The sequence below is a fragment of the Coenobita brevimanus genome, chromosome 50 (assembly GCF_032717465.1).
Source record: "Coenobita brevimanus isolate Jiangsu-jjx chromosome 50, ASM3271746v2, whole genome shotgun sequence".
Taxonomy (NCBI): Eukaryota; Metazoa; Arthropoda; class Malacostraca; order Decapoda; family Coenobitidae; genus Coenobita; species Coenobita brevimanus.
In genome coordinates this window covers 41,093,498-41,105,997 of record NC_137003.1, presented here as the reverse complement: position 1 = coordinate 41,105,997, position 12,500 = coordinate 41,093,498, and the positions used below count along the sequence as shown (strand labels likewise).

The 12,500-nt window shown below is 42.7% G+C and overlaps 2 protein-coding genes across 5 annotated transcripts in view; one reads left to right on the top strand and one right to left on the bottom strand.

Annotated features, from left to right (window-relative positions):
- The window catches only part of LOC145399812 (uncharacterized), a 68,606-nt gene that overhangs the window by 17,272 nt on the left and 38,834 nt on the right, over positions 1 to 12,500 (bottom strand). For all 3 annotated transcript variants that reach the window (XM_080272375.1, XM_080272373.1, XM_080272374.1), the window contains exons 4-5: positions 12,125 to 12,270; positions 1,149 to 1,230 (exon numbers count right to left, since the gene is read on the bottom strand). In XM_080272375.1, coding sequence (XP_080128501.1) covers positions 1,149 to 1,230; positions 12,125 to 12,270 — 228 coding nt within the window. The remainder of the gene's footprint in view (positions 1 to 1,148; positions 1,231 to 12,124; positions 12,271 to 12,500) is intronic.
- Positions 1 to 12,500, top strand: part of LOC145399813 (uncharacterized) — a 68,808-nt gene that overhangs the window by 30,609 nt on the left and 25,699 nt on the right. The window lies entirely within an intron of this gene.

Below are 12,500 nucleotides of genomic sequence, written 5' to 3'. Positions count from 1 at the left end.
TGCCTCTCAACTTCGAAGCCCCTATTTCTCATTCATTCATTGTATGCTTTCTTCTTTTGTGCCACAGTCTGTCTCACCTCTTCATTCCACCATGCTGTTCCTTGCACCCCCTTCTGTCTTCTCTTCACCCCACACACCACATCACATGCTGCACATATTTCTCCTGTGAATATCCTGCACACACCTTCCACGTCCCCCTTCTGCTCCAATTCATATTTACCCAATCATTCCTCGATTTCTCTCTTATATTGTGCCTTTTTCTCATCCTCTTGTAACCTTTCCACTCTCCTTGCAACTACTCCTTCCTCCCGTCCTTCCCTTCTACTATTTCTCCATCTTACTTGGATCTTGATTCTGGCCAACACCAAGTAGTACTCAGAAAGTCCACTCCCCCAACCTCTATAAGCTCTTGCATCCAATACACATCTTTGCATCCTTTCATCAACACACACATAATCAATCATTGCCTTCCTTTCATTCATTTCACCACCCACCCTTCTCATCACTCGCCATGTATACCTGTGGATCATTTTGTGCCTCAAGAGGGTATTGGCTATCACCAATCCCCTCCCGGTACAAATGTCCACTAACGCACTGCCATTCTCATCTATCTCAGCAGGCACACCCCACTCACCAACTATTCCATCCACCTTCACATTTCCTACTTTACCATTCATATCACCAATCAAAAACACTCTCTCATTCCTTCCAAACCTTTCCATGCACACTTCCACATTTGTCCAGAACTCTTCTCACTCTGCTTGCACGATCTTGCGTTGGAGCATACACGCACACAATTGCCCACATTTGTATTCCAACTTTCCCCTCATCCTAAAAAAAAAAAAAAAATGGTGGTGGTGGTGGGGTGGGGTGGGGTGGGTTTGGCCATTCATTCCAGACATTTATGATAATGATGACCAATTCCACAATAAATTAAAAAAGATCATAAACTTCAACATAACAGGTCCTGCTGTATATGTAACCCAGCATTAAAATGGCTCTATCACATTTTAATCTGAAAATACAAATATAAAACAACTATGTATTAGGACAAACCACCTCCCCATTACACACTGAACATTGAATCTCTGGGCATAAATCTCTGCTTGATCACATACTGTACTGAAGCTACCCTGAAGGGAACTGACCTGGCTTAGGAGGTACTTGCTTGGGTGGTTCTTCTTCCTCTGAGCTGCTCTCCTCACTACTACTCTCCTGAGTATCATTCACCTGTACAAAAACATCCAGTCAACACCTTACAATCAGTACTGTGCATGTTTCAGTTTTGTACCTCATACAAGTAGCTTATATGATTCTATATAGTATATATTTGCAATAATGCTTGTTAGTACCTGGTAACAGGAACTTGCAACATAATTTCTGTTCAGATAAACAACACACCATAATGAATCTACTTGTTAGCTATGTGCTTACCAACCAATGGTCTGCTGGTGAGTGGAGTGATGGGAATGTGTATAAGATAAAAACATGGAAGACAGTTAAAGCTAATAAGCAGGATATTCAGTGAAATTCTGTTAGTAAACTACAAGTGCTTGTTCCTCTCGCACACGCACTGACACCAAACTTGACAAGGACCTGTTCTGACATACTGAGCAGACCCATGTGAAATTTCAGCTCATTCTACCCAGCGGTATAACCTGTAAAGGGTTTCCAATGTCTGGCGAAAAATCAGGCACAAAAGTGCACATGGTTTGCATAGCAATTATAATTTACGCTTGATTTTCAGCTCATTGTTGTCTTTTAATGTATGGCAGGCTGAAATCCAAGGGGGTCAAATGTGGAAACACACACACACACAATGCTTATTTATAAAGTATTATTGATACCTTACTAAAAATATGATTACTGGATAGTAATCTACTGCATGAAAACAGTGATTACTGATGGAAATGCCAAAGAACAAGTGGATGTCTATAACTACAGTAGGTACCCACAGTACGCGAGTATATGGGCAGCAGAGGACACCGCGTACTAGGAATTCGTGTACTCTGAATACATAAACTTATGGGAAAAATTATATATGGGCGGCACCCTCCTTCGTGGGCAACCCTTGAGACTCCTTTCAGACCTAAGTATTGTACTGTACGGGGAAACTAAGACATATTATCCAAGATAAAGTAAACCAACAAGATTATGGCTTTACTAAGTCAACAGAGATATGGCTTAACTAAACCAACAAGAATATGGTTGCTGACATTAACCCTAGAGGACAAGAGGCGAATTGTCTCCTGCACCACTCGGTTTCGGGACAGTTCGGCATCAAGTCAATTCGCCATTACAACAATAACAAGACAATTCGCCGTCATTACCCCCTTAACCGCGGGGCGTCACTTTCAGGACGCTTGGGAGCAAGGGATCATACTGCAGGGCGTCACTTTTGTGATTCTGTGTTATTTTGAATTCGCCCGGCCTTTCAAGTGGTGGCTTGTATCATCTATCAGTACTGCCAATGTCCAACACTAGTCAGCACTCCTAATCGCATCTGTACTCCCATCCATTGTTGACAATTTAGTCATTTCTCCCCATTCTTGACTCCCCTCCCTACCTCCTCTCCATTACCCTATCCTCTCGCCTGCCCGGCCGTGCTAAGTAAATCTTCCCTGGAATTTTCCACTGATTTCATCCATTGAAATAAGCCCTATGCCCTATTCTTGTACCAAATAATATATACAAGAAAGAAATAAGGTAAGTGACAGTGCCATACACCTGGAATTGGCTAATTATCACCTGACAACACCTCACGTGCACTCGTTCCCTAATTTTCGCTGTTTATTTCCCCTTGAAATATGCCGTATAATCTATTCTCGTAATAAAAATATATATAAGAAAGGAAGGGAGAAGCCTAAGTGATATTTACAATCACCTGGAACTACCTAATTTATTATGTATTGTCTAGATTTGCTGCCAATCATTTCATAGCGTATATATTAGCAGGTTTCACCCCGCTGACATTGGCAGCATTGCATTTCCCCTAGGCAGGCCACCACATTGTATTCAGTTTACTGTCGTCTTTCAAGGTGAATGCACGTCGGATTCGTGCCTGCCCAATTCCGTCGCTTTTTAGCACCATGCAAAGGGCCCTGTAACCTCTACCCCCTACTAAACCTCATGTGGAAAGTGGTAAAGGGGTAAGTGACTGCTGCTGAACGTGAACTGGCTAATTTGTCAATGAAAATGATAGACAGTGACTACGATCTATCTGGTGAGTAAAACAGTGCAAGTGGAAATGTAAATAATGTGTAAACAGCAAGTGAAAGCAATGAATGTAAATATAAGTGAACAGTGGAAAACAGTTTTTTAAATTACTGCAAGTGACTGCATAGCTATCTATTCTATCTATCTATCTATCGCCAGACGCCTCAATCCCGTTTGGGGTGGTCACAAACAAATCGCCTCCAAGTCGCCCTGTCCCCCGCCATTTCACTCCCCTGCTCCGAACTCACACCCCCCTCTCTCATATACCTCTCCACCCCATCCCTCCATCTCATCCTCGGCCTCCCCCTCCCTCTTTCCCCCTCCACCTCACTCACATACACTCTCTTCGTCAGTCTTTCACCCTCCATCCTCTCCACATGGCCAAACCACCTCAGTGTGTTCCTCATAACGCTTCCTATCACATCCACATCAACACCACAACGCTCCTTTATATCCTCATTCGTCAGCCTGTCTCTCCATGTGACTCCACAGGCTCCTCTTAAATAACTCATTTCCACTGCCCTCACTCTTGACTTGTGTCCTTCCAACAATGTCCAAGCTTCACTTCCGTACGTTAGAGTTGGTATCACAATACTGTCATGTAGTAACTTTTTCACTTCCATGCTCACTTCCCTGTTTCTTATCACTGCTTTCAAAGAACCAGCAACCTTTCTTCCCTGCTGTACCCTTTCAAGCACTTCACCCTCCAAACCTCCATCCTTACTCATCACACTAACCAAGTACTTAAAGTACTCACATTTTCCAATTCCTCACCATCCAACCTCGCTGTACATTCACTGACTTCACCTCTCTCAAAGACCATCACTTTACTCTTCCCTACATTCACCTTTAGATTCCGTTTCTTACACACTCTCTCAAACTCATCCACCAAGCCTTGCAGCTCCCCTTCGTCTTCACTCAACAACACAGTATCATCTGCAAACAGCAATACAGGGAGTTTCCAAACACTATCCTCTCTCACCAGGGCCACTCCAACATCCACTACCCTACCTTGTACCTCTTTTATTACCCCATCCATGGACAGATTGAATAACCATGGAGACATGACACATCCTTGTTTCAACCCAACTTTCAAAGAGAAAAATTCACTTAGTTCACTATCCACACGCACTGCAGCCTTCACACCATCGTACATACTCTTCACAGCATTCAACAACTTCCCATCTACTCCATATATTCTTAACACTTTTCACAATCCTAGTCTATCCACCCTGTCATATGCTTTCTCCAAATCCATGAAAGCCGCATACAACTTCTTTCCCTTCTCTAGAAACTTTTCCACTAAAGATCTGAGAATGAATATCTGATCTACACAGTGTGAATAAAACAGAAATGTAAATAATGTAAATAAAATAAAGAATGTAAATAGAAATGTAAATGAGTAGTAATACAGTAATCCCTCCACTATCCAATGTAATAGAGCCAAAGGTACGTCCGGAAAGTGGTCCTGTCCGGATAGTGGGCACCAGCCTTCTGGACTGGTACTTATGGACCCTAACCCAGCCTAACTTTGAAAGCCACCTAAATAACTTCCTACCGGACATGCATAGCACCTATTTAAACCTATTTAAGACCCTATTCACACCAATAATGGACATAAAGCATGAAATAAATGAAAAGGAACCAAAGAATGAGGAATTAGAAGTGACTGTACCTCAGCCAGGGAACTTACATCACGTTTGTGGCTGCCTTTCTAAGGTTTTTGCAGTGGAGAAAATGCTCTTGAAGCACGTACAGTAATCCAGTGTTGTGCTGCACTTAATTCTTTGCACTGTGAGTTATAATTGTTTAACACTGCACATTGTTCCTAACTGCACCACAGTTCTAACCGCCAGTTTAAACTGCCAATTTGCACTCCACAGTTGATCCTTTGCACTATAAGTTCAAATTTCTTAACACTGCACAACACTGTAAATTCCCATGTGGTCCAGAGGCGAGATATTGCAGTATGTTCACTGTTTATTCACAAAAAACGAGCACATGTGGCTTCCAGTGCGATAAGCATCTATTCACAATCGAAGTTAGGGAGTAACTGTTGATGTCGGAGAAACAGAGTTGCCAGTTCGCAACGGCCACATTACCAATCTCCTCAACTTTCATTACCAAATTTAACTTTTCATTACCAAATTCGTAAAGCTAGCATTTATTCTTCACTAATTATATATACAAGTGGAGAGGTATATGAGGGAAGGGGGGGTGAGTTGGGGGGAGGGTAGTCAAATGGTGGGTGACAGAGTGACTTGGAGGCATTTTGTCTGCGGCCACCCTTTGCGGGATTAGCGCGTCGGGCTATAGATAGATAGATAGATAGGAAATACATGTAATAACTCTCCTTATAATTAACAGCATGTTGATTATTTTCATGCTGTGTAGGGTAGAAGATTAATCAGAAAGAGCAAACAATCCACCATCTCCATCCTGTGTATCCTCATACATGTGAAAAATCTGTTTGGTAATGCATTATTCTGATTCATCACCAAACGAATTTTTCATAACCAAATTGGCCCACATTTGGTAATGAAAAATAACAAACGGCAACCCTGACAGGGAAGGGGGGAGGGGGGAGGAACGAAGGGGTGAAGGCGCCATGGTGTAAGGGTGAAGGCGCCATGGTGTAAGCAGCTGTTTGGTGCCGCGCAGCAATTTCAAATTACGGGTGGGAAAAAATTCGGGTATTGGGGGGATTTTTTTCTTTTTTTTTTGACATTTTTCGGTTCTGATGGTCCAGGCTCACAATGTCCGGTAAGTGGGGATGTCCGGAAAGTGGGCGTCCGGAAAGTACAGGGATTACTGTATAAGAATACGAGTATATATACTAGGAGTAATGAAAGTGAAAGGTTCACTCTAGCATGTATGAATACTATGAGTTATGAAAGTGAAAATGAAAGTGACAGATTCACTCTCAATGCTAGTATACAGGACGAGAAAGTGAATGCTACGTATTTTACTGAAAGAGAAATTGAATGCCTACAGTGACAATAAACTACTATTACTGAAGGAAACTTATGGATAAAGACTGTAGATATATATAAGTGTCACATAGTAATAGAAATATAAACTGTGAGTGTTTTTATGAATAATAAATGACAGAACACCAGCGGCGAACGATGTCAAGTGGGAGGGTCATACGCGCTCGTAATTTTCATTGCTTTCACAGTGTTTTTTTTTTTGAGTATGGATTCCAAACTACTTGAGAATCATAGAATAGTGTTTCTAATGATAATATCAGGCTGTGGTAATCATATTACGGGTTGTCGGGATGTATAAAGTGGAGACTTCGCTACCCAACTTCAGAGGTCTCCACAAGTCCTACGGTACTCGACGAAGGCTCAACAAACATCCCAGGAGAAAGCTGAAGGTATGTGCCATATGCATATGTAATTTTAATATTCTAGGACTAATAACTGATTTTTGGCAAATATTTTTAAAGAGTCTGTCGGAGCGCGAATATGCCCGCGAGACACGCAAGTCAGGCAAAAACAACCCCACGGTTTAGGGGTTAATGAAGACAGCTATGGGTGACGCCAGAATAATTCAAAGGCGACTACAGTGAGGAAGAATCAAGTTAATTAAACCACCAGTGATGGAGAGTGGAGACTTGTCTATAAGCCATTTCCTGGGGAGGATCAAGAGGATGATGCAACGTCTGAGGTGTCAGAAATAGACTTTGAAATGTTTATGAACGAAGTGAGTGCATTAGCTAATGAAAGTGTTGAAAGTGCTGGTGACAAGAGTGGTAAAGAATGTGGTGTGTCAAGTGGTGCAGGAGAGAATTCGCCGTCAGACAATTCCCCATCAAAACATGGAGAATTCCCCGTCAGGACAATTCGCACCCTGAACAATTCCATCATTCTATAAATACAGTATACTTATTATTAATTAATCAATACTTTAATAACCATCAAAGTCTATGTTCAATAGCGTAGGCTTTGGATATTGTTTATTAGTTGCATCTTCAGTCAATATTGACCTATGTTCTGGTGCCGGACATCATTTCCATGATGAGTTGTAGTCTCACACTATTTTTACATATTACATACAAAGATGTTTTGACTTAAAAAGAGTGTGTAATATAGTGTGAAGATAATCAACCAAACACCATCTTACTATAAAGTGTGGCATAGGAAAGGATGAGCGTCCAGACTTGCAAAGCCCAGCATTTTCTATCATAAACAATGAGGGTAAGGGAAGGTGATAGAGAAATATGAACTGTATATATGTTTAAAGTCTTGGGGAAACATTTACCCTGTTGGTATATTTTAATGTAATCAATACTACTTTATTGAGGTGTATAATATGCATGGTAGAGTTGTGATACTTCTATTCAAGTATAAATCCCAGTTGTCTGTGGAATTTGGCACCTCTATATTTATGCTGACCTAGGGCCACCCCCAGCAGGGAGGCCAGCCAGCTAGAGCAGAATGCACTTATCATTCAAACGAGAGGGACGTATTACTCTGAGTTCTCTCTGTGTCATAGTTGTACCTTGCTGTGGCCAATAATGAGAGATAAATCTGCTCAGTTTTCTGTCACCTGCACACGCTACCTACCATTCCTTCAACAGGATCTACACCGATTCCCATCATCTCCTGTGTGTGAGAATGACACTGGTGGAGAGCAACTCTGTGGTGGAGAGTGTCAGCCAGAAGTGACTTCGACCAGGCAGAACATTATATCTTGATAACCTACTTGGAACCCAATCACGCCTACGTTGATATATAATACTGGTGATCAGCTGTATAATATGCATGGTAGAGTTGTGATACTTCTATTCAAGTATAAATCCCAGTTGTCTGTGGAATTTGGCACCTCTATATTTATGCTGACCTAGGGCCACCCCCAGCAGGGAGGCCGGCCAGCTAGGAAGGAGTAGTTGCAAGGAGAGTGGAAAGGTTACAAGAGGATGAGAAAAAGCCAGAGTATAAGAGAGAAGTGGAGGAACGATTGGGCAAATATGAGTTGGAGCAGATGGGGGACGTGGAAGGTGTGTGTAGAATATTTACAGAAGAAATATGTGCAGCATGTGATGTGGTGTGTGGAAGGAAGAGAAGACGGAGGGGGGTGCAAGGAACAGCGTGGTGGACTGAAGAGGTGAAACGGGCTGTGGCACAAAAGAAGAAAGCATACAATGAATGGATGAGAAATAGGGGCGTGGAAGAAGTTGAGAGGCGGAAGAGAGAGTTATATGTAGAAAGAAAGAGAGAGGTGAAAAGATTAGTAAGAGAGAGTAAGAAGAGAGTGGATGAGGAATTTGGAAGGAATTTGAGTGTAAAGAGGAGGGACTGTAAGAAAATGTTCTGGAAAGAGGTGAAAAGAGTAAGACAGGGTGGAAGTGGAGTTAGCAGGGGAGTGAAAGATAAAAATGGTAGATTACTAGTGGAGAAGGGAGAAAAAGTGAGCAGATGGAGAGAACACTTTAAGGAATTGTTGAACGTGGAGGATGGAAGTAATGCGAGTATAAGTGGCTGGGGAAGGGCTGGAAGAAGGAGGGAGGTGAGAAGACAGGAAGAAATCGGTAGGATAAAAGTTGTGGAAGCAATGAAGAAAGTTAAATCAGGGAAAGCCCCAGGAATTGATGGAGTGTGTGGTGAAATGCTGAAGCATGGGGGAGAGATAGTAGTAGAATGGATGTGGAAGATGTGCAGATTGGCCTGGGAGGAAGGTAGAGTCCCGGAGGATTGGAAGTCAGGTATAATTATTCCCTTGTACAAAGGAAAAGGGGAAAAAGAAGTGTGGTAATCATAGGGGCATTTGTCTTCTTAGTATAATAGGAAAAGTATATGGTAGGATACTTATTGACAGAGTTAGAGAAAGAACAGAGAAATTAGTTGGAGAAGAACAGGGAGGCTTTAGGAAGGGAAGAGGTTGTGTAGATCAGATATTCATTCTCAGATCTTTAGTGGAAAAGTTTCTAGAGAAGGGAAAGAAGTTGTATGCGGCTTTCATGGATTTGGAGAAAGCATATGACAGGGTGGATAGACTAGGATTGTGGAAAGTGTTAAGAATATATGGAATAGATGGGAAGTTGCTGAATGCTGTGAAGAGTATGTACGATGGTGCGAAGGCTGCAGTGCGTGTGGATGGTGAACTAAGTGAATTTTTCTCTTTGAAAGTTGGGTTGAAACAGGGATGTGTCATGTCTCCATGGTTGTTCAATCTGTACATGGATGGGGTAATAAAAGAGGTACAAGGTAGGGTAGTGGATGTTGGAGTGGCCCTGGTGAGAGAGGATAGTGTTTGGAAACTCCCTGTACTGTTGTTTGCAGATGATACCATGTTGTTGGGTGAAGACGAAGGAGAGCTGCAAGGCTTGGTGGATGAGTTTGAGAGAGTGTGTAAGAAACGGAATCTAAATGTGAATGTAGGGAAGAGTAAAGTGATGGTCTTTGAGAGAGGTGAAGTCAGTGAATGTACAGTGAGGTTGGATGGTGAGGAATTGGAAAATGTGAGTACGTTTAAGTACTCGGGTAGTGTGATGAGTAAGGATGGAGGTTTGGAGGGTGAAGTGCTTGAAAGGGTACAGCAGGGAAGAAAGGTTGCTGGTTCTTTGAAAGCAGTGATAAGAAACAGGGAAGTGAGCATGGAAGTGAAAAAGTTACTACATGACAGTATTGTGATACCAACTCTAATGTACGGAAGTGAAGCTTGGACGTTGTTGGAAGGACACAAGTCAAGAGTGAGAGCCGTGGAAATGAGTTATTTAAGAGGAGCCTGTGGAGTCACATGGAGAGACAGGCTGACGAATGAGGATATAAAGGAGCGTTGTGGTGTTGATGAGGATGTGATAGGAAGCGTTATGAGGAACACACTGAGGTGGTTTGGCCTTGTGGAGAGGATGGAGGGTCAAAGACTGACGAAGAGAGTGTATGTGAGTGAGGTGGAGGGGGAAAGAGGGAGGGGGAGGCCGAGGACGAGATGGAGAGATGGGGGTGTGCGTTGGGAGCAGGGGAGTGAAATGGCGGGGGACAGGGCGACTTGGAGGCGATTTGTTTGTGGCCACCCCAAACGGGATTGAGGCGTCTGGCAATAGATAGATAGATAGATAGATCAGCTGTGGGGTTCCAACCAGCTGATATATATTGGTGGTCAGTAGTGGAATCCCTACCAGCTGATACAACTAAAGGTGCAACTAATAATATCCAAAGCCTATGCTACTGAGCATTGACTTTTATGGATCCTACTGAAATATAGTTAGTACTGTATTGATTAATAATAAGTATACTGATGGGGAATTGTCTGACGGCGAGTTGTCTCAGAACCCTAGCGTGCAACTCCTGCATCACTCAACACACCACCTTCCTCACCACTCTAGTCACCAGCATTTTTGACACTTTCACTAGCTAATGCACTCACTTCGTTCATAAACCCTTCAAAGTCTATTTCTGACACCTCAGGCATTCTATAATTCTCTTGATCCTCCCCAGGAAATGGCTCATAGACAAGTATCCACTCTCCATCACCGGTGGTTGGCGCTTCTTGGGGTGGCAATGTCACGTGCTCGGGGTAACTCCAAATTTGGGCCACTCCTCGCTGCCAGTCTCACTTACGAGTTCAATTCACGTACTAATAAAAAAGACACTAAAACCAGAAAAAAAACAGGCCCTCGAATACAATGAGGATCGCGTACTCTGAACTCGCATACTGTGGGTACCTACTGTAGATGTTAATGACACTATCTATCTATCTATCTATAGCACGACGCCTTAATCCCGCAAAGGGTGGCCGCAGACAAAATGCCTCCAAGTCACTCTGTCACGCACCATCCGACTACCCTCCCCCCAACTCACCCCCCCCCTCATATACTTCTCAACTCCATCCCTCCACCTCATCCTCAGTCTACCTCTCCCTCTCCCTCCCCCCACCTCACCCACATACACCCTCTTAGTCAGTCTTTCATTCTCCATTCTCTCCACATGTCCAAACCACCTCAGTGTATTTCTCCTAATCTTCTCAACCACATCCACATGACACAAACTTAGAAATTTAAAGCCTCTTAACCATATCCATTTTGGATTTGGAGAAATGCACTGTAATCTACATTCCGGTGTGTGTAAAAAAAATAACATTTTGGTATTTATATGGTGGTAGGTGGGGGTGCTCACCATCCACTCACTCAATGGGGTGCTGCTTTGGGTGTCTGCCGTTTCCTCTCCTCCTCCCTTCCTCTTCTCTTTCTTTTCTTCATTCTGCCTATGGGTGACTTTACACTCCTTCTTCTGTCTTTCCTTCATTTTTTCTTCTTCTTTCTGCCAATGGGTGACTCTACACTGAGTGACAAGCCAAATGGTTTCCTGTACACCAGGAAATCAATTACTATGCAGGGTGGTAATCATATAACCAAGTTATGGCGCCTGGTGATTCCGCTGGTAATTAAGGCGCTCCAATCGGATTGAGCCTGTGCAGGTTTATATCCAAGGGATGGTTAGGGTTTACTGCTCAGGTAACCCCATTCAGGGATGAATGAGGCTGGTCACCCTCATCTCATAAGTCTGGACCACCTTGCCTAGCCCCCGGCTCTTACACTGCTCATGGGGAAACATAGGATTGGATGATGGATGGATGAATGGTATTGATACATATATTTTTTTTTAATCCAATGCCTGAGGTGCAAACAGAGCAAACAGGACTGGATTTTAAAAAGCACCCATAATTTTCATGGAGCTTCAGTAATATATGAAAATTTCATGATTCCATGATTCAGGAACTTAGGGTTGAACCACCCCACTCCCATATACTCTTCTAGTCAGCTTTTCACCCTCCACTTGCCAAATATAGTCCTAAAATCAATACTGCTAGAATTCATAATACAACAAATACACATGATCTGGACTGACTGACACATGTTACATACTATGTGATATCAACAGAAGTAAGAAATGTTCCAAACCTTCTTGGCAGCTGCAGGGGCAACTGCCAGCTTCTTCTTGGGAGGCTCTTCCTCTGAGTCTTCTTCTGATGAACTGGATTCTTCAGCCTTTTTCTTCTGGGACACAGGCCCATTAACTTTTCCATTTACTAGTTTGGCTGGAGTTTCTGTCAAGATATGACACAAATTACAGTACCACAACTGCCTACAATACACAATTTCATGATCTCAATTGACCTGTAATGCAATGAGCTGATGGCCAGGTCCAAAAAATTAGCATAACAAACAGAACCTATATAATGTGAAACATGGCTGTCCCAAAGTTTCAAATTAAACATTTTTCTATCACTATGTGAACACATATGGGTAGCACAAGTATAGTGAGTGAGCATACAAC